Source organism: Leuciscus leuciscus (assembly GCF_965113295.1).
Source record: "Leuciscus leuciscus genome assembly, contig: SUPER_11_unloc_1, whole genome shotgun sequence".
Classification (NCBI taxonomy): domain Eukaryota; kingdom Metazoa; phylum Chordata; class Actinopteri; order Cypriniformes; family Leuciscidae; genus Leuciscus; species Leuciscus leuciscus.
This window is the reverse complement of record NW_028118546.1, coordinates 195,457-218,824: the sequence shown is the minus strand read 5'-3', so window position 1 is coordinate 218,824 and position 23,368 is coordinate 195,457. Positions and strand designations below refer to the sequence as shown.

Genomic DNA, 23,368 nt, shown 5'->3' with positions numbered 1-23,368 from the left:
GAATGAATTACACTTTACTATATATTACATAGAAAACAATAATTTTACATTGTCATATAATTTCACAATATTAATGTTTTTTATTTATTTTTTTATCAAATAAATGCAGCCTTGGTGAGCAGAAGAGACTTCTTTTAAAAACATTAAAAATCGTACCGATCTAAAACTTTTGACCGGTAATGAATATATACACATAATTATTAATAACGACTTCATTACTTACCTTCTGCTATAAATATATCAAAGCAAGCCTCTGGGATTTTTATGAACTTCTTCTGATGTCTAAATTGTGCTTTGACTATCATAGTGATTTTACCTCTGAACTCCTGTGGGAGAGGAATAAACATCTTACTGGGTTGCTAACTTGCTATAAATAAAATTTGATTCAATATGAAACCATTTTTCTTTTTTTAAGTGATAAAATAAATTACATTTCAAAATGTCAAAACATCAAAGATGCCATTTTCATTTTCTCCATGTAAACGCAAATTTGTGAAACCGACGTCTTACGCATACACATTACGAGATCAATATATTGATTGATTACTGTCCACGTCTGACTTTGCTCCATTAAATATGAGTAAAATGTACAAATAAACAAAAATAAATCAGCTGCATGTGAACAAATCTATATTTTTTTTTTCTTTTTTTTTCTTTTTTCTGTCCGTCGACTCTCTTTTTTTTTTTATTGCAGAACTTACACATAATTACAAGCTCAGGGAAGTGAAGCAAGGTTGTATCTCTTACAATGAACAAACAATGAAACGAGGAGAAAAAAATAAATAATAATAATAATAAAAATACATAAATATCCTGGATTTGTAATTATACATACAAAAAAAGAAAAAGAAAAGAAAAGCATAACAACAAGGTTAAGTCATATCTTTGAATAAATCATCATAATGCATCAAAAATTTTGCACTTTTTTGTTATTTATAAGTCTAAGGGAAGAAATAAAATAATTAAGGTCAGCAAGAAAAAGAGGGAAGCTCAAAGGAGACTTAAGCCATTTTTGCTTGTGGATGAAGAATTTTGCATATAAGATAAGGAAATTAACAACATGTTCAAGGGACATCCGCTTTGGGTTTTCATAATAAAAGATAATCTCTTTAAGAATGAAGGTGTGGGTCACATTTGTAGGGCCAAAAACAAAAGCACTTAAATTAGCCCAAAATCGATTGGTTACATTACACTCACAAAATAAATGGGGGACAGTTTCCTCAACAAAACCACAAAAAGAGCAAGTCTCATCAATATCAGAATATTTAGAAATGGAAGAGTTAACAGGATAGATTTTATGAAGGATTTTATAATGAATTTCCTTAACTTTGTTGGATACACAAAATTTACTAGGCAAAAGCCAGGCCTTTCTCCAAATTACATTTGTTACAAGGGATCCCCAATAGAATTTACCCCTTGGAGTAACTTTTCTCTTCATTTGAAAAATTGAGCGAATATGTCTGTTTTTTATCTAAAAAATCTATCTCGCCCAAGCGTAAAGCCGGATAAACACTATTACCTTTACTGAAGTTAAGGTGATTTTTAATTAGCTGAATTAAGCCTGCTGGGATAGCTTTTATCAAGGTATTATATTCCTTTGGTGGAACTGGAAAGTTATGGTGATTCAAAAATTGCTTGTAAGTTAGAATATGACCAGAATCATCAAAGACAGATAGAATGCAATTAAAATTATTGTTAAACCATCTAGGGAATATAACGGTTATATCCACGTTATTCCAAAGGAGAACTTTGTGGGGGGAAAAGCAATGGACAAAACACAATTTCCACAAGAGAAGGCATTGCTGATGAAAGTTAGATAAGGAGATGGGTAACTTGCTAGGTAAAAAGTTACACTTTAATAGGAAAGACAGGCCACCGAGTTTGTTGAAGATATTATTAGGAATGAAAAACCATAACGACACTGGATTCACAAGGCATCTTTTCAGCCAGTTTACTTTAAAGGTGTTTATAGTATCAGCAAAATCTAAAAAGTCAAGGCCACCTTCACCTCTGGAATTAGAGAGTACTACTTTTTTCAATTTGTGAGGCCTATTTTTCCAAATAAAATCCAAAAATATTTTGTTAATTTCCCTTATAGCTTTATCATTGATAAACAAAGAAAGAGCAGGGTATACAAAGCGAGAGAGCCCTTCCACCTTAGAGAAAAGGACTCTACCGTATAATGAAAGATCTCTCTGAAGCCAGATGTTAAAGACGTTTTTAGTTTTTGTCATTTTATCAGAAAAGTTTAAAAGATGTCTGGTAACTGGATTTTTAGTGATATGGATACCTAGATATTTTACACAGTTTTTAACAGGGATCCCCTCCAATGATGTCTCATCTATATCATGAATTGAGATCATTTCACATTTCGAAATATTAAGTTTTAGACCCGAAGCACAAGAAAATTGTTCCACCAATTCCAGAGCATTAGGTAACTGTTTTTTATCCTCCAAGAATAGTGTGGTGTCGTCAGCTAACTGTGCAATTTTAAACTCTCGATCAAATATAGAGATTCCTGTCAAACTTTCATTTTGGTTAATCCTTAGACAAAGTAGTTCAGTGGCTAAAAGAAATAAAAACGGGGAGATTGGACAGCCCTGTCTGACTCCATGATGGATGTCAAACCTTTTGGATGTATCAAAGTTAACGATCACTGAGCTGTTAATATCTCTATAAAACATGGTTACAGTATCAATAAATGATTTACCGAATCCAAATAACTCTAGAGTGCGAAAAAGAAATTTGTGTTCTAAGGAATCAAAAGCTTTTTGAAAATCAAGAAAAAGTATGAGACCGTCTGAGTGAATTAAATTAGAGTAATCTAGCACATCTAATACTAACCTTATATTATTAGATATGTGACGGCCTTTCATGAAGCTCGACTGAGATTCTGAAATAATGTTATTTAGACCAGTACGTAATCTTTTAGCATAAACAGAGGCTAACATTTTATAATCTAATGTTAAAAGAGTAATAGGCCGCCAATTGTCAATTAATAAAGGGTCCTTGCTTGACTTGGGTATAAGGGATATAACTCCCTGTTTCATTGTAGAGGTCATCTCTCCCTGACTGATGCATTCCTTATACATATGAAATAAAGGCAATTTAATAAACTCCCAAAAGTGAAGATGGAATTCTACTGAAAGCCCGTCAATACCAGGGGATTTACCTATTTTCATTGAGTGCAGAGCTTGATTAATTTCCTCTATTGACAAATCAGCGTCACAAATTCGACTAAACTCACGATCAATAATTGGTATACGGTGTTTAATTGTATTAATACATTTCTCACAGCTGTCATAGTTAAATTCAGATGTATAAAGATTGCTGTAAAATTTGCTAACAAATTCTGATATTTCTTTAGGGTCTTTAGAGGTAACTCCATCGATGTTAAGCGCTGAAAGAGCTTTCCTCTGACCGTTTCTTTTTTCCAAGGCAAAAAAATTGTTAGAATTCTTCTCCCCCTCCTCAAGCCATTTCACTCGAGATCTAATATATGCACCTTTGGCCATCTCTAAATAAGCTCTGTCGAATTCCAGATTTAATTTTTTTTATTTCCATATCTTCTTCTGTAATCTTATCTTTAGCTAGTAAAACATTAAGTCTATTAACCAACTCTGAATCGGTTTTATGTTTAATATTTTTAAGTTCCTTACTTCTTTTAACTGCAATATATCTAGCTTTATATTTAAAGAACTCCCAGTTTTTTTTTTATAATCTCTGGTTGATCCGGTAAATAATTCTTTGGTAAGATTGATGATACTATTATTAAATTGTTTGTCTTGTAACAAGGTATTATTAAGTTTCCAATAGCCCCTCATTCTCGGGTTATCATTGATGTCACTCAATTTTATTGCAACTAATTTATGATCTGATAACGGGGCAGTGACATGAGAAACATCTTTTACATATTTAAGGATAGAAGATGAAATTAGAAAAAAGTCAATCCTAGATCTAAGAGATAAACTTCTATTGGACCAGGTAAAATCTTTTGTAGAAGGATTAAAGAACCGCCATGCATCAGTAAGAGAGAGATCGGAGCACAGGAAAAAAATGTTTATTAAAAACATTATTCATCCTGCTATCAAGTCTAGGGGGGTATCTATCCAGGTGATCGTCCATACATTCATTCAAATCTCCCCCCAAAATAAAATAAACATTATTTTATTTTTTGTGTAACTTTTTAAGCTTGTCCACTAGATGAGAGAACATTACTCTATTGGATGCACGAGAGTTGTGTCCATATACACAACAAGCTATAAAGGTGGCGTTATCTTGTTTAATTACAGCACAAACCCATCTGCCTTCATCAGAACATACAGTTTCTAATACAGTCCCTTTAAATCTATGTAACATTATAGCAGTCCCAGCCGAGTGGCTGCTGCCATGGCTAAAGAAAATTGAGCTTCCCCATTGCGTTCTCCAAAATGTAACATCTGTTTCCCCTGAATGAATTTCTTGAAGAAAGATAAGATCAGCTGCACTTCTTTTACAAAACAAAAAAATTGCTTTTCTTTTCAGATTGTCCCGCAAACCTCTAACATTTAAAGTTACAACCGACAAGGAGTTAAACGAATACTCCATAACAAGAACCCCTAAACAAAATGAGAAAAAACAACAAAAAAGTTACTTTCTTTAGACTAGCTACCAGAATGTAAAGGGAGAGGTGGATAATAACCAAAGCACATGTTATCGAGGTGATAAACAAATAAGGAGATTAATAGTAAAGGTAACAATAATTAAAGAAGAACAAAAATAGTTCCTATTTGTGCACAACTCAAAAAGTTTTTGCACAGTTTATATTGTTAGTCGTCAAGTTTCATCTTTTCGATTTTTGCATGAGAAAAGTAACCAGTGCAAGCAGCAGCTTGGCTTACACGACATCAGCATAGAAGATTTGTTTCCCATCAATCAAAGCAAATGAGTTGCGAAAGGTTGCCTTCTTGCCCTCCTCCCTTGCCTTCTTCACAAGAGGCCACAGCTTATCCCGCGCTGCTCTATCTTCAGGAGACAGCGGCTCCGAGAGACGCAGTTTATTGTCAGTTAGAAACTTGCAACCTTTAGCAGCACTCCAAATGATGTCACGAATGCGGCGCTGTGAGAAGAGAATTATGATCGATCTGGTCTTTCCATCCGTCCGCTTCGGACCCAGACGATGAACGACATCGACACTGTCCTGTAGCCCGTCTCCGACTCCAGGAGCAATCTTCCCTAAGATGTTGAGGACCACACTTCGGACATCCTCATTGTCTTTTTCCGCAACGCCGTGCAACTTTAGAAACCATCGCCAACTGTAACGTCTACACTCCTGTACACTTGCTTTCAGTGATTTGTTTTCCTTTCTCAGAGCGTGGACCTCAGATTCCATATGATCGAGAGCCTCTTTATGCACGCCAACATCCAAAATAAGCTGTTGTACCGTCGCTGTTAGACTTTTGACTTGTTTGGAAGTTGCCTCGGTGGTAGTTTCAATCGCCGAAATCTTCTGGAACGTTTTGTCTAATTTAGAATCAAGCTCACGAATAGCCGCCAAGACATTCTCATTCCCGTTTCCACTAACGTTAGATTCTGCGCGTTTAGTTTTTTTAGCAGCTGGCCTCTGAGGAGTATCCGAGAGGGATGTGACAACAACCTCATTGTCGAAATTTGGACATGTGTCAAACCACTGTGATTCGGTATCTTTCTTAAGTTTAAATCCAGCACTACTCGAGGCTGATGCTGAATTCTCAAATTGATCAGTTGAGCCAGATGCGTCGGAAGACATGGTGTCAAGCCAAACTTGTTTAACTTTCTTCTTGCCTCTTTTTCCCATGCATAAAGATGTCAAATCAGAATCATATAACGTTTTCACGTATTTTTTTCACGTTATCACCAGTCCGATTAATAGGTTATATCACCACTTCACCTTTATTTCCCTGAAGAGCAAAGAAACACTACCACCTACATCTTGGCCTCACAAATCTATATTAAATAAAGCAGCACCATTAAAAGCTTCAACCGCCATCTTCTATTGCATCAGCTGCAATACAGCCTTGCACTACAGCGTCCCAATGGTTAAACCGCGTTATTGCAGGCGTTATTAGTTGAAAATATCTGTCGACAATATCTGTTTTGACGTTTATCGATAATGTCGACTACATTTTTCAGCCCTAGGGAGATGAGTGAAGAGCTGTGCCTTATTTCTAACGTTACCTATATTTCACGACGAGTGTTCCACACAGTGTTAGAGCGAACACTAACAAATATTACTGGATTTCGTTCCTTAAAAGGCAACTGAGAGCTTTAATTCACTACAAAATGTTTAATTAATTGCGTTTGACACCCATATTTGGCAGAAAATAATACCACGCAGATCAATCATTTCACAACATGATAAACTTAACGTTACCACAGTTCAGAACCACGACTATCACAGAACCACGGTCAACGAAAGAATATTCAAATTAAAATCATAACAATTAGTTTTAGTCCAGTGATCTTCCTGATAGGCCAATTTAACGTTACTGGTAGAACACTCTAGAAATTCAACAGTTAACCTTGTAAAATGGCCTGTGCTTCGCGCGCGCAAAACTTTAGGCTTTGTCGAGTGTGCTCAGAAAGAAAATGCCTGTGAACGTGCATAAAAACAATTACAGTGCGCGAGACGTGATGATAGACAAAACTAAGCTTAATCGAGGCTTTACTACCTTTAAATAATTTATAAAGTGGCATGACATTGGCAAAAATCAAAATACAAAAATCAGACGTCAGAGCTCGTTGGCTGTCTAATGTTAATTATTCATTATTACAGTGATTTGTGATCGAATAATAGATTAAACTAATAAACTGTATACATTGAAATCAATTTACAGTCTGATTTATCTGTATTACTATCAAGTTAAAGTATTAGACTTACCCCACGCTTGACTCTTCCACAAGTAAAATGGCGTTCGCATGTGGTCTGGACTCTGGTTCAGTCAAAACGACGGTTGCACGTAAACGGAGGTGTGGCTTGGTTAACTCTAAAAGAGAGTTATGTTTGCAACAACGCAAAATGACACCAACTCTTATTTAAAATGGACACTTCTGGTGTTAAACCCAATCTGTTTAGTGTTGATTCAACACTTTATTTTAATACTTTATTGTAACACTGGAAAATCAACACCGGTCAATTTACTGTGATGTTGACAATTTTACATTGTACAGGTTATCACTTGGTTTTTGACCAAGTGAAGCTCTTGAAACAATTCACAGAAGAGTATGTTGTCTGGAAAGAAATCAAGCATCACTGGCAAAGGCTCAAAAGAGACCATGCCTTTCTTAAAAATCTTTTAAAATAGGTTGCTGTTGATATAACTGTTTTTGTTCAGTACTTCGCTTATATTATGTGCTGCAATATTTTATATATATATATATATATATATATATATATATATATAATACTTCAATGTGTATATTATATAATGTACTGACTGCTGCTTTGTAAATTTATGTAAGGAACAGGCAACTCTGGCCCTTTGCATTCTACTGTGAACTACTGTCTACTTTTTGAGGTTAATTAAGAGTTAACCTCCAACCCTAATCGAGCACATCTGAAAATTTGAACCAAAGTCTTCAGGTTTACTTATAGACAATAGGCAGGAGGGTTTGAGGTTGGAGCTAAATCTGCAGGACAGTGGACGCTGAGGGCCAGAGTAAACCATCACTGCTTTAAATAACGCAGAACATAAGCTGACCCGACTGTCCATTAAACAACTTCATTTGAATGGTTTGTGTTTTTTGTTTTACTTTCAGACCAGCACTGGAGAACGCCTGACAATGGGATGTTGAGACTTCTTCCTCTGGTTGAGAAAAAGCTCCACCACATCAGTGATCACATCTTCTGTTCTTCAACTGAACAAACTGTTTAGACGAGGAAGAAGAACACGAACATGATAGAGACGTACAGGGAAGAGCAAGAAACCAGTTTAGCTGTGATAATGAATCATTATTTTCCAACACAATATCAAATCTGTTTTCTGTAGGTGACTGAATATGATTCTCTGGCACTCGTTTTGTGGCTTCAGCAGCTGTGAATGGATTCATATGATGGTAACGTATTTTTGAAGACACATTTTTATTTATCTTGAATCTCATTTTTCTTTATGCTACTTTTTTTGGAGGACAAAGCATAAAGTTGATAAAGTGTTGTTTAATAAAGTATGGTGACTATTGTGTATTGAAAGTGGTGTTTGGTACAGTAAATATAAATTTTAATTTGAGAAATTTTAATTTCTTATTTCTTTAGTTTAATTAATTTAAAAATAACTACATATAATTAATAACTTATAAATAACTATATATAATTAAAAATAATAATAATTACAACTGGCCTGTTGGAGTATGCTTTTACTTCTACAAAAAGGGCAGATTAGGTACCTAGTCTTATTATTTTTTATTTCATAAATTAATCAGATGATTTAGATTAATTCACAAATAACACACACGTAAATGCGGTGGACAAAAAATAAATAGGGGTGCACTATCTAAGCTTTCACATTGCCTTTTAAGTCTAGTAATTTACATAATCATAGCAGACGCTTTTGTCCAAAGCAGCTTTAAAAGTGAGGAAAACAACGAAACCGTTATAAAGATAAAATAATAGGCTAAGATACGTTTCAACCGTTTTTAGAAACACACACACACACACACACACACAGTGTGAGCAATGTTCTTATTAGGTGTTTACGCGTTTGTCACAGAAACGATAAATATTTAATCATAATCACGACAAATATTAGAGAAAAATACAATATGATGTATGCCAGCATCTTGCGCATCAAAACAAACTTGTCCTTCCTCCATCACGGTTGAACTCGCACTAGATCCAGCAAGGGTGAGCTAGAACTCTAGCTCCTCCCATTTGGCTCTGCATCGAGCACTGGTCAATGACGTCACCCGCCTATTACGTCTCGTCTTTCCATTGGACTGGTTATACACGTGCTTCACGACGCAATCACGCAGGGCGTTCCCACCGTGTCTCGACGCAGCTCGAGTTCCCTTGAAAGGGAAGCAGATGTTTCGCCATGTAATCAGACAGTCGATTCCTAAATTCCTAAGTACAAAATATTAGTAAGTATTTCACAGAAACTTTTATAAAACCGTAGACAGGAATGTGTGTACTAGCTACTTAATGGAAAAGATGGAGGAGTTTGTGAATCGGTTGGATATCTAGACTAAATTTGGATCAAGGGGACTTTTTATGTCTTGAGGCCCTTTACAGGTGACGTCCACATTAATACTTTTTTTCTGAAAGGACGTGTTTGACATTGTTCATCCTGTAGTAAAGGAACGGGGTTTCTTTTGTGTATCGTGCTGTAAGTTAGGCTATGTGATGATTTTTCAAATTACTTTTTTGAGTGAACGCATCGATGTCATTATCTATTTACCACCAACTCTCATGATCAGATCAATGATAAAGATGTTTAATTAAGTTTAATTACTTTAGTTTTGTGTTTGTTCGTCATTTCCACCCAGAGTCAGTGGAGATCAGACTGTTTCAACTGTTCAGTTTCATCATGGATGACAGACAAACATCCAGAGATGAAGATTTTTCTCCAGTTTGCAGGTACTTTAAATGAATACATTAAATAACCCTTTATAGGCCCATAATAAAAGAGATGTCTGTTTTAAATGAATTTCTTGAAAACAATGTCTAAACCCTCCTCAAGTGCTTTTCATCCAAACAGTATGAAGATCTTGCATATGATGATTATCATCAAAAACTAATTAAATCTGTTCTGTTATAGTTCAGTTCAGCAGGAGAGATCAGAACCAGCGCCCAGCTGTGTGTCTTTGAGGAGTGACGGGTCTATGGGTCATCTAATAGATTTTAAGAATGACAATACAGAGGCTGATCTCAGGTAGGCTACAACATTTCTTAAAGACATGATTAACATTTTAATATTATGGTGTTTTGTATTTTGTATTTATGATATTCATAATAGACATTGTCTTCACCTGATGCAAGAGAGACATATCTATGAGTGTTCCAATTTCATGGCTTGGAATCAGATAAATAGCATTTTATTGAAAGAGATGCTTATATTATTTGAAACACCCAACTTTTGTGGTCATTTTAAATGGACTGTAGTCCTTTTTGTTGGTACCTGGGCGATGTGGAATTGCAGGTAATGTGCAGCAGTGCTGCTGTGGCCTTACATGTATATTCAGAGCTCAAAAAAATACCCTATTCTATATTCTGACCTCAAACCCATTATAACCTCCTCCAAAATGACTCCTCCAAAAATGACCAACAGATGGTATCAATGTAATACAATTAAAGGGGTCATATGACGGTTCTAAAAAGAACATTATTTTGTGTATTTGGTGTAATGCAATGTGTTTATGCGGCTTTAGGTTAAAAAACAAACATACTCATTATTCTACACATACTGTACATTATTGTTGCTTCTCTATGCCCCGCCTTTCTGAAATGCGTTGATTTTTACAAAGCTCATCGTTCTGAAAAGTGTGGCGTGCTCTGATTGGCCAGCTAGCCAGTACATTGTGATTGGCCCGATAACCTTAAAGGGGTGGTATAATGCTCTTTTCACAAGATGTAAAATAAGTCTTTGATGTCCCCAGTGTGTGTATGTGAAGTTTTAGCTCAAAATACCCCACAGATATTTTATATCCTTTTACCTCACACAGACATGCACTGAAAATGTCAATGTTTATGTTCAAACCAGAGTCAGACAATAATGGAGAGACTCAAGAAGTGACAACATGTAGAATGCAACAGTACATTTCTGAATGGTTAGTTGATGAATTTAGGTAGCTTATGTGTTATCTTCTATTCATTGATTAGCATTTTTTAAGGACTTCGTCTTCAACATTACACACTAACTAAAGTTAAAAAAGTGAAATCATAATCAACCACCCCTTCAAGCGTGTGACGGAAATGTCTCGCCCCTTACCATATTTGGAACATCAGCTCCAGAAGCAATAAAGGCATGTGATCATGTCAGAACTACCTTATCAATTCGAGCCCGATTCTGATCCGGAAAATGCAGATGTCCAAGATGAGCGATCATCTTTGCATGGCGGCGCTGGCGGCAACAATAATACAGCGAGAACAAAAGTTACAACATTGTTTCTACTCAGACAATTCATGGGACCATATCATCTGAACATATTTCCAAATGAAATAACCTTTTATAGGCCCATAATAAAAGAGATGTCTGTTTTAAATGAATTTCTTGAAAACAATGTCTAAACCCTCCTCAAGTGCTTTTCATCCAAACAGTATGAAGATCTTGCATATGATGATTATCATCAAAAACTAATTAAATCTGTTCTGTTATAGTTCAGTTCAGCAGGAGAGATCAGAACCAGCGCCCAGCTGTGTGTCTTTGAGGAGTGACGGGTCTATGGGTCATCCAATAGATTTTAAGAATGACGATACACAGACTGATCTCAGGTAGGCTACAACATTTCTTAAAGACATTTAAATATTTGAATGAAAGAGATTTTTGAATAGTCAGTAGCAAATTCTTAAAATATAAAAAAAACATACTTACAGGCTGTGTGTGAGTCAGAAGCGCCAGAATGTACAAGCAAATATGGAATTGCCCCACTTTTTAGAATCAGCTTTGTGCACGGCCTGCCTTGTACTCTCGCAGGGTCTGGAAACAGTCCTCTGAAAATTGCGCATCACACAGTCGAATATTTTAGTTGTACTGTTCTGGAACAGTTGTAAATAAAGTTTAAGCATTGTTTTCTAATTGTGTCCTCTTTTGGAAGGCCAAACTCATTTAGTTTGGCTTTCGCAGCGAAAAACACAGTGTCTCCACGACATGGCGGCGCTGGCGGCAACAATAATACAGCGAGAACAAAAGTTACACCTTCTTTCTTTGCGTATACATTTATTTATGAAACTCTGCCCCCACTCTCTGACCTAGATTTGTTGGGGCGTGTTTGAAAGAAGAGTTTTAGGAAGGTGTGGCTGAGCCTTAACTTTTATAAAGAATATCTCTTAAGGTTTTACACTTTGAGCTTTGTAACTCTGCAGATCTTATACTTGCACTAACAGCATAACACACTAAAGAAAAAGGAAAACAAGAAATCGCATCGTATTTGATCTTTAAACTTTATGAAATGAATCCTGTTGTTGGTAGAAAACATTGTTTCTACTCGGATAATCACTGATACCAAGTCATCTGCACATATTGCCATAATAGGCATATTAATAGGCACATAATAGGCACAAGGTTTTGTTATCAGTTGAAGATCCTCCTTTATGCCTCTTATGACAGAGTCCACTATCTTTAAAGCAGATTTTAACGGAATGCGATGGTTTTAACTCCTCAAGGACTCTGTTTTTATTCTGTTGATTCGTATTAATAGATTTTATTTAATGAAGTGAGGCCGAATTAGTTTAAAAACTTTTGTAAATTTAGTTTTTAGTTTATTTCTCTTTATATTTTGCTACTTTTATTCTCACCATTAAAATAGCTCTGATGATGTTAAATTATAAGCAATCAATCAATAATATATTATTTTAATATAATATTTACCATATATAAAAAGCTTTCTCAAGCTAACACAGTTTATCTTGACAAACTTTTTTTTTTAATAGTTTTTGTTTTTAGTATTTTTACAGTTGTGGCCTTGAGCAGTTGATTTAATAATAAGTGCATTTACTTATTATCTGTTTTCAGAGGGTGACAGTGAATTATTAAGGTAATATAAAACAAATCCACCAATATCAGAGTGTCTGATTCTTGATTCTCTTCATGATGTTTAAGGTCAATCCCACCACAAAGATCAGCAGTAACAAAACCCGTCTGTAAGAAGAATGACCAGCCTATGAATCAACTACAGGACTTTAATGAAAGCAGGTATGCTAGTGTCAGGTAAAGTAAACAAACAGTTAAACAAATACAACATTTTACATTTATAACATTTAACATTTATATTTAACTTATGTAATACCATGTTATTTTAATTTTACAGCCATGAAGTCCTCAACACATTTATTTTTTTGAACAAAGTCTTTTTATTGATTTTAAGTTTTACATTTAGATTAACACAGCGACAACAAAAAGCCCCCCTTCCCCCACCCCATACTGGATCCATAAAAGATAGATATAAAAATAATAACAAATAAATAAATAAATAAAATAGAAATGTGAACAGTAGTCAGACCTCTATGCAACCTCATATACTTCTTAACACAGGTTTGTGTAGATATTTATACAAAATTGTCAATTGGCACACTTTCAAAAAAAAGACAAAAATGGCATCCACATATTGTAAAACTTCTCAACAGACCCTTTTACACTATATCTAATCTTTTCCAAATGAATATGACACATGACCTCCTTAATCCAGTGTCCATATGTTGGAGGGCAAGGATCCTTCCACCTACACAAAATAAGTCTTCTAGCTAGCAAGGAACAAAAAGCGATCATGTTCACCTGGCACCCGCTCAAAGAAGCATCCACCTTGATCACCCCAAATAGTGCAGTCAAAGGGCACGGGTGCACAGTCTTTCCACATATTTTGGAAAATGTATCAAAAATAGATAGCCAGTATCCGTGAAGCTTCGAACAAGTCCAAAACATGTGTAGAAGTGTAGCCGGGGTTTGTTTGCACCGATCGCATGCAGGGTCCAGGTCCAACTTGATCTTGGACAATTTGTCTTTGGACCAATGCAGACGGTGTACCACTTTAAACTGGATAACAGCATGCCTCAAACACACTGAAGACGAATGAATATTCTGTACTACCTTTTGCCAGACCGCGTCCGATATGTCTTCATCCAAGTCAGTTTCCCACTTGTGTTTCAGAATGTCCAGATTGGTCTCATGGTATGAACTGAGCAATGTATAAATCTTGCTCAGGACCTGTTTTCTGTCTGTCTTACAGTCAAATATCTTATCCACAGTCCTCAACACATTTAGATCAAATCTGATGAAGAAGTTTAAGTGTCTGAATGAGGGAACAGCAAAGCAGGGAAACCCAACACTCCTGAATGAGATCTACACAGAGCTCTACATCACAGAGGGTGACAGTGGAGAGATCTGTAATGAACATAAGGTGAGACAGATTGAGACACAATCCAGGAGAGCAGCAACAGAGGACAAACCCATCAAATGCAATGACATCTTTAAACCTTTACCTGGACAAAACAAACCCATCACAACTGTGCTGACAAAGGGAGTCGCTGGCATTGGAAAAACAGTCTCTGTGCAGAAGTTCATCCTAGACTGGGCTGAAGGCAAAGTGAATCAGGACGTCCAGCTCATATTTCCACTACCTTTTCGAGAGATCAATCTGATGAAGGGCAAAACGTTCAGTCTTTCAGATCTTCTTCATGTGTTTTTCCCTGAAACAAAAGAAATGGAAATATCTAGTGACAAATATAAAGTGTTGTTCATCTTTGATGGTCTGGATGAGTGTCGTCTTCCCTTACATTTTCAAAGGAATGAGACTCTACGAGATGTAAACAAAAAGAAATCAGTGGACGTACTGCTGACGAACCTCATTGCGGGGAATCTGCTTCCCTCTGCTCTGATCTGGATCACCTCTAGACCAGCAGCAGCCGATCTCGTCCCCTCTGAGTGTGTCCATCGAGTGACAGAGGTACGAGGCTTCAATGAGCCACAGAAGGAGGAATACTTCAGGAAGAGAATCAGTGATCAGAGTCTGGCCAATACTATCATCTCACACCTGAAGTCATCAAGGAGCCTCTACATCATGTGCCACATCCCAGTGTTCTGCTGGATCTCAGCCACTGTTCTAGAGAAGATGTTGAGTGAAGCAGAGAGTGGAGAGATTCCCAAGACTCTCACTCAAATGTACACACACTTCCTGATCCTTCAGTCCAACATCAAACATGAGAAGGACTATAAGAAGAACCTGACAGATGAAGACATGATCCTCAAACTGGGGAAAGTGGCTTTTCAGCAGCTTGTGAAAGGCAATGTGATCTTCTATAAGAAAGACCTGAGAGAGTGTGGCATTGATGTGACAGAAGCATCAGTGTACTCAGGATTGTGCACTCAGATCTTCAGAGAGGAGTCAGGCTAGGGGTGTGCGATATGACGATTTTTTATCGTGGACGATTAAAATGTCTCCACGATCTGGTTTTGAAGAAATATCGTAGTACCGCGCATTCTCAGTTGCTGTTCTGGCGCCTCTGTCCCAACATACTGAACAACGCGACGTATATTCAGATCAAATGTTAACGCAGCAGAACGGGACACTGCAGTTCACAAAAGTTCATAATTTGCATGTGCTTTAATGCCTTGTCGGTTAAACATTTAATTTGCGTGCTGATGCGCTGTTCTAACGTGTGCGTTTCTCAGCGCGTACATGTGAAGCTCACATGCACTAAAGCCAGTCTACCAGCGCCAGTCTACTGGTCTAAGTTATCTTTCGAGTCTTATTGTGCTAATACTGTTATATACACACAAGGTTTACATAAACAAAGTCGGTGATGTCTAAAGTGAAAGCAAACTTGAGAAAATTGAGAGAAAATCTGCTTGTCAAATGCGTGTATAAAAGACGCGTCGAATGCAGCTCTTAAAGAGACAGTAGTAATAGTAAACACGCTGCCGTTTGTCCTTAAAGGGATAGTTCGCCCAAAAATAAAAATGATCTCATTATTTACGCACTATAATGTTGTTCCAAGCCTGTATTAATTTCCTTCTAATATTTTTCTAATATTAATATTTTGAAGAATGTGGCTATCCAAACAGTAGCTGGTCCCCATTGACTTCCATAGGAGAAAAATATACTATGGAAGTCACATTCTTCCAAATAACTTTTATTTTCAACCGAAGAAAGAAACTTATTCGAGTTTAAAACAACTTGAGAGAGTAAATTATGACAATTTGACTTTTTAGGAGAAATATCCCTTTATTGTTAATAAAACAACAAAATGCAAAGAGAAAATCACTCACTGCTCTTGACTGATAACTTTAATAGTAGCTTTAATAAGTATCAATTTATAATTTATACAGTGAAGTCTATGTTTTGTTTTATTTTTATATTTGTTCATTTAATTACTTTCTTCAATGCTACTGTTAAATACACCTGTAGCTGAAAACAAAGCACTGTTTATTTAATTTGGATATTAAGTTGTGTGTGTAATGTGTATCTTTGATCTTAATATTTAATAACAAAGAAAATAATGACAAATATTTTTTATCTTTGCCCCGTCTGCCATTCTTTTTTATTTTATATTTTGTTACCTAAGGCTTTGTTTTTAAAATATGGACATTAGTTTGGCTGTAATGCTCAGTCACAAAATAGTAAAACCAACATAAAAAAGAATCGTGATAAAATCGTTAATCGTGATTTTCCTGAAAAAAATCGTGATATGATATTTTTACCATATCGCCCACCCCTAAGTCAGGCCTGTATCAGGCGAAAGTCTTCTGCTTTGTTCATCTGAGTGTTCAGGAACATCTAGCAGCTTTATATGTGCACCTCTGCTTCACAAACAACAACAGAAATGTATTTGACCCAGTCTCTAAACCAGGTTTGTTGTCTATGTTTAAGAACTGGTCTAAACTCGATTTACCAGAATATGTTTCATTTTCTGAGCTCCATGAGAGAGCCGTGAATGAGGCTCTACAGAGTAAAAATGGGCATCTGGACCTTTTCCTGCGCTTCCTTCTGGGTTTGTCAGTGGAGTCTCATCAGATTCTCCTTCAGGGACTAATGACACTGAGAAGAAGGAGTTCTGACAGCAATGAGAAAACAGTTGAGTACATCAAGGAGAAGATCAGGACCATTGACTCTCCAGAGAAATCCATCAATCTGTTCCACTGTCTGAATGAACTGGGTGACCAGTCACTAGTGGAGGAAATACAACAGTATCTGAAATCTGGAACAATAAGTGAAGCCAGACTCTCTTCATCTCAGTGGTCAGCTGTAGGTTTTGTGTTGTTGACATCAGAGAAGAGTCTGGAGAAGTTTGATATTAATACATTTGTTGGAGAAAACAATAAAGCTGAAAAACTGAAGGTTCTTTAGAAGCTGCTGCCCGTGATTAAAGTTCAGTAAGTATCAGTGAAAACTATCACTTTACTGTTAAAACAAAAGAAAGTCAAAAGCTAATAAATCTAAGAAACATACGAACATTTATTGTATCAGTAATAGGAGCAATATGGCAGCATACTTGTTTTTATTGTTTTTCTGATTATTTTTTTTTATTTGAATTTATCTATTTTATTGATGTAAACAACATCAACTGGATAGAGCCAAAGACTGGACTAAAAAGGCATATAAAGCATGTATAATATGACATAAGTAAGCACACAATATTATATATATATATATATATATATATAGAAAAAAAAGGATATCATGGTTGAGATATCAGTTGATGGTTGTAAAATTCATGTCATGGGAATAATTTCAGGGGAATAATTTGTCTTAATTATATGCTAGACAAAGAGAGTGATTTATCACTGATCCAGTAATATAAAGTCCTGGCAACAACAGACAAAAAATTTAATATTCATATAGCATGTTTATTGGTTATTCACATGCAAGGGAGGCCAAGAATTCTAGCCCAAGAATGCGGTCTTACATTTAGAGCAAAGCGTGGAGTTAGTTGGTTTAATTTTATGTTGTATGTGTCGTGTCTGTTCAGAATCTTGTTCTTTTGCACACTGAGAGTTTGTTATCCTGAGTCCACACCATGTCCCATTTGTCTTTTATTCACACTTAACTCTCTCCAATTGTAATCTGTGACACCATTACCTCAAGGTTCCTGAGTAATTTTGAGACAATGCCATCCATTGGTGACCAAGTGCAGTGTTTTCTTTACTCCATCTACAAATTGTCTATTTTTTCTCAATTTTCTATTGCTTTTTGTTTTCAGTTCATAGTGTTTACCAAGTATGATTTTCATCTCTCTACAGTTTGAGTGATTGTGGAGTCACAGAGAAAGATTCTGCTGCTCTGACTTCAGTTCTGACATCAAACCCCTCACAACTGAGAGAACTGGATCCGGATAATAGAAAACTGCGAGATCCGGGTGTGAAGCTTCTCTCTGGAAAAACTCTGGTAAGATCATCTACGGTATATCATAGTCAGACATGTTATTGTCTTCTGTAAGACTAAATCAGGGTTCCACAAATCTGGCACTGGAGGGCCGCTGCCTTACTGAGTTTAGCTCAAACCCTGATAAAACTCTCCTTCCTGTAACTCTGAAGACATGGATTAGCTTGTTCAGGCCTCTTTAATCAGGGTTGGAGAAACTCTGCAGGACAGCGGCACTTCAAAACCGGATTTGAGGAACCCTGGACTAAATGCTCTGATGTAAATTTTAGGGCTACACTGCAGAAAATAAATTTCTTTCTTAGTATCTTTGTTTTCTTTTCTTTTTTATATTCTTAATTGAAGATACATTTACTTGAGAAGCAAAATAACTTAAGCAATTTTTCAGTATAAAAGACTTAACATTTTATGTATCTTGATTTAAGAATTTGTAGATATTAGATATTTAGACTATGTCTGGATTGGATTCAGAACGATGATCAAAACACAGATGGAGTAGATAAAGTCCAGCAACACCCCCAAAGCTTCACAGTCCTATACCTCGTCCTGCGTCGACATTTCATTAAGTAACATTAGGCAGTTTTGATTTTACATTTGCGTCTGCTTACATACGTGACCCGTTCTGGCAAAATGAGTCGCAATGAGCAATTGTTCATGACTGAGCTACACCTGTTTGACTTTAATAGTCAAAGTCAATTTTGAGAAAAATCGAGTTAAAGTTTTCTGAAGGTTCCAAAACAAAATCATCTACCAACCATACCTTAAAATCTCGGGTAATAACACCAAATTTGGCACACACCACCGAGTCAAAACCAAATATTTATAGGAACAATATATATTCAACTTTTTTCCCCATGGTACCACAATTGTTTGATTAAAATTTATGAAAAAGACAGCCTATATATTCAGACCTACTGTACTGCACGGATCTAATATAATGTTACACCTCAGATGTTTTTCCCCAACAGTTACCAAACGTTCACTTAAGACATAGCAGATTATGTTTGCTTGAATACTCGCCAAGACAGATATTTTGAAACACTGTAATTCTGTGTAGGTATAAGAGTATATCGGGATCACGCGCTGTCTGAGGCGTCTTTGAGGCACGCTTCGGATGTGTCAGTCAATGTGAGTAAAATCATTTTGTTTAAATCAGTATGAGTTTGAAAATCACATTTCATTGGTTCAGACTCATGCCATCGAGAATTCGCTATTAATATTCACAAAGTTGGATTGCTACGTTTTAAAACAATACCAAACTTGTGCTGAGGGAAAGCACAGTCGTCGAGAAGCGAGCAGAGAAAACTGAATTTTTCATGGACAAAGGAAAACATACAAATAAAGATACTTTTAAATGTTTAATTGGTATTTTGACCCTTGGGATCACTAGATGAGGGCTTAATGAACTCATTTTTGTGAAAACCTCAAATTCGACCATTTTGCCTGTAGCTCAGAATTAGCCTGTACGCATTCTGACTCATTTTGCCAGCACGGGTCACATATGATAATGCATGTTTCTGCTTCTTCTTCGCCTGTGTTTTTATCAGGAGATTTAATACTTTTTCAAAAGTGAAAGATCTCAAACTAAACCGCCTTCAGTGATACATGTGTTAAATAGTTGTTGTTAAGTGTTAGCTTATTATATTTATGTTGAAATTTTATGGATTTAATTTTTACATTTTACATAATCTGCCTGTAAATGTTTGTATCTCCCAGGATACGTTTCCCCTTTGGGAGTATAAATTAATTGGAAAAAATAATGTTTGTTTGGCAATGCGTGTTACAACATTTTAATAACAATTTTAAAACATGTATTCTCTCATAACTTTAAACATTCTTTGTAAAATTCGGTCGAACAATGCCTGTTTATGAATATATTAGCCTACTGTATCATATTTAATATGCAAATTTCTAGGGCCTATGAATGATCAATATGACCAAAACTTTGCTGAGAAACATCGTGTACACAGTCTTCTTCATGCCTTCTGTCCTCTGATTGATAGTTTATACTTAAAAAACAAAAACAAAATTCAAGTAAAGTCCTTTTGCTCAGAAAGTTTTTATTTTTATAAATGTAAATGTAAGAAACATTTATTAGACTGAAGCAACTGGGGTTTATTGATTATTAATACACCATTTTTTTTATCCATGATCCATAAAAGCCGTGTGTGCGTGTGTGTGTGTGTGTGCGCGTGCGTGTGCGTGCGTGTGCGTGCGCGTGTGTGCGCGTGTGTGCGCGTGTGTGCGCGTGTGTGCGCGTGTGTGCGCGTGTGTGCGCGTGTGTGCGCGTGTGTGCGCGTGTGTGCGCGTGCGTGCGTGTGTGCGTGTGCGTGCGTGTGTGTGCGTGTGTGTGTGTAATGTGATACTCAACAAAAAACAGATGCTAACTTGTATATGCATGCATGTGTGTTTTTTTGTTGAGTATCATATTTATACATCGCTTTTATGGCTCATACTGTCAGAAACACAGGGTTAGGACTAGTGTGAAAACTTCAACACAGTCAAAAGGTGAACCCAAATGCAGAAAACCAGATGACAGTTCTGGGAAATATCTTCAAATCTTTTATTTGATGAAAAGGAATGTCCAAACTTTCCTAGGATAAAGCCAAAAAGTAAACTCCAAAAAACTTCCACAAATAGTTTGATAACAGTTCCAAAAAGTAAATCCAAAAAGTCCACAAAGTAAATCCAGAAGGAATTTGAAAAAAAGTTCACACAAAGATCTGTGAGTACTCCAAAATTTCAAAGAGCAAAAGTCAATTAAACAAAACAAAGGAACCATACCAGGTACACAAATTAGATTTAGATAACTCCAAAAGAGGCACAGCAAGAGAATGACCTAGACTTGGTCATGGCACTGGAAACACTGAGCAAAGTACTCAGGAGAAGGGTGACTTAAATACACAAACAGGGAACAAGGCACAGGAGACATAATGACAGAGACTGAAAACCAACAAGAGACACAATGAACATATATAATCTATGTGGCCAAACATAAGTCTAAAACCTTGACACCGGTGTTGTGCCTGAACGCGTTCATTGAACGATAGATAGTTCATGAACTCGTTCATATTTTGGGCGAACGTGAACTGAACGTACTCTGTTACTGCCTGATGAACGTTACTGTGAACTCGTTCATTCTGGTGTCTGTGAACGGCACGCTCTCTCAGTTTAACTTCGTTCAAAAGGGTGCAAGATTTCTATAGAAATGTATTTGTCCCGTTCGGAACCTCCGTTGTCCCGTTTATTGACGCTGATCTAACCACTGATGTATGACTGAATCTGATACAACAGCAACACTTGATCATAGCTGTCAACATTGAACATTGAAAATAAGGGAGATTTCCCAGAATCCATCCCCAAAATAAGGGATTTTTTTTACACGATTCTTACCCACAAACTTTTAAAAAAAGCACTGATCATTAACAGTCTAAAGAGTTTATAACTACACAATATATATAAAAAAATGGCAGACCAATGGATATGTTTTGTTTTACTTTTCAAAAAAGTGCTTTATTTATGAACAAAGTAAACATTACTTACACATTTTCATTTGCTACAACGTATTTTTAGCTTAATGTTGAGAGACAGAGTGAGAAAGAAACAGAGAGAAAGAGACAGACAGGCAGAAAGAATGTGTAAGAGGCAGTTGAACAAATGGATAGAGACAGTGAAGACAACTGTACACTGTCTTTCTCTTTCACACACACACACAAACTGTCTTTCTCTCTCTCGCACACACACAGAGTCTTTCTCACACACACACTGTCTCTTTCTCTCTCTCACACACACACACACACACACACACACACACAGAGTTGATATTTTTATGAGAGGTCGTAACACAACGTATTATTCAATGCATTACTTCTATATAGATTATATAAGTTGCTCAAGCAGAACCATGTAGCTACTTATATTAAAATTGCATACATTTTAAATTAAAACTTAATTTACCAAAACAGCAGATTTCATACCTTTTCTAAATCGTTATACATAAAGTCTTGCATGTCACAACTAACTTGTTTTTCCACATCCACGAATGAGACGAGTGTCGTTATGTTACCTTGTTGAAGTAAATTGTAGTTTTCCTTGCTTTACCTTGTCTTAAAATAAAAAGATGACTGTGAAAAATTGTACTATTTAATTACATGCATGAATGGTAAGATTACTAGCCTACATTTTATTTAATTAAACGCATTTATGGTGAAACTATTACATTTTAATGTCAATCTGTGTGCATTTTAAACACGAACCATGCGTTGTCACTTTACAGCACAGCAAAAAATAGACTCGGTATGGAAACGATCTCTGCACTGCTGTATACGCACCACAACTGGAACGGATCGACGGACTGCATCCGTGTGCAGTGTGAAAGCTCTAACTGTTACTGTAACATGGGTGCGGGAAAAAATACGCATCGCACACGCACTGCAAACGGAGTATGTGTGAAACGGGCGTCAGAGGAAGACCGCGAGTGCTTAGGGTTCCATTTGGGACAGGGCGACAGATAGTTGCGTGTTCTGAGTTAACACAATCAGAGCGTAAAAATACCGGATATTTTACGGGAAAATACTAAAACGGGAAGACAGCGGGAAAAGAGCTAAAATACGTGAGAAACCCGGAAAAAACGGGAGGGTTGACAGCTATGACTTGATCACGACACCGGTCATCATCCAATCACAGTCCACACTCACGCGCATCAGACCCAGAGATCAGACCATACGAATAACAAACTCTAAATTGAGAATTAATTATTATTTTGGGACAAATCATTGTTTGATTTGCGCACAGAATCCTCCGCTGTCTGGTCGCTTCGATCCGGACTCGCGCTAACGGCAAATCCCTTTCACTGTCCGACTGGGTTTTGATTTCGGCAAATCAGTTTTAACGAATTCAAACAACGTGATTATTGTGAGTCCAACATACATCCAGCCACGCAAGAAAGCATCAAATCATCCTGAGGGAATAATATACTGATGTGATTTGCTGACCAAGAAACATTTATACATTAATTATTATTAATGTAAAAAAAAGAAAGAAAAAAAAAATCAGGATTCTTTGATGAATAAAAGGTTCAAAGTAAATTTATCCGAAATAAAAAAAACGTAACATTATAAATGTACTTGCTGAATAAAAGTAGGCTATTCATTTCTTTAAAAGTAGTGTATAATTACAAAAGCTTTCTATTTCAGATAAATGCTATTATTTTGAAATATGGTTTGTGTGTAATATGACTTTAATCAAAACAAATGTGTTGTCTGAAAACCTTTTAAACGCATACGAACCTGAAATGACATATAGGCCTACTGTGTTATGTTGGCCT

General features: G+C 36.2%; 3 protein-coding genes across 3 annotated transcripts in view; all 3 read left to right on the top strand.

The window, feature by feature from the left end:
* Window positions 1–23,368, top strand: part of LOC309510013 (uncharacterized protein) — a gene marked incomplete at its 3' end in the record, with an annotated part of 1,894,646 nt that overhangs the window by 1,848,918 nt on the left and 22,360 nt on the right. The gene's annotated exons all lie outside the window — the stretch shown is intronic.
* On the top strand, window positions 9,102–12,983 carry LOC309510027 (uncharacterized protein). The gene is made up of 4 exons (XM_082191162.1): window positions 9,102–9,589; window positions 9,771–9,884; window positions 11,330–11,443; window positions 12,771–12,983. Exons 1-4 carry the CDS (start codon window positions 9,540–9,542, stop codon window positions 12,880–12,882), a joined length of 390 nt encoding a protein of 129 aa, XP_082047288.1. The 5' UTR covers window positions 9,102–9,539; the 3' UTR covers window positions 12,883–12,983.
* Window positions 13,737–15,057, top strand: LOC309510070 (NLR family CARD domain-containing protein 3-like; the record flags this gene model as incomplete). Its single annotated transcript, XM_082191169.1, has 2 exons — window positions 13,737–13,790; window positions 13,894–15,057. The coding sequence occupies 2 exons, from the start codon at window positions 13,737–13,739 to the stop codon at window positions 15,055–15,057; spliced, it is 1,218 nt and encodes a 405-aa protein (XP_082047295.1).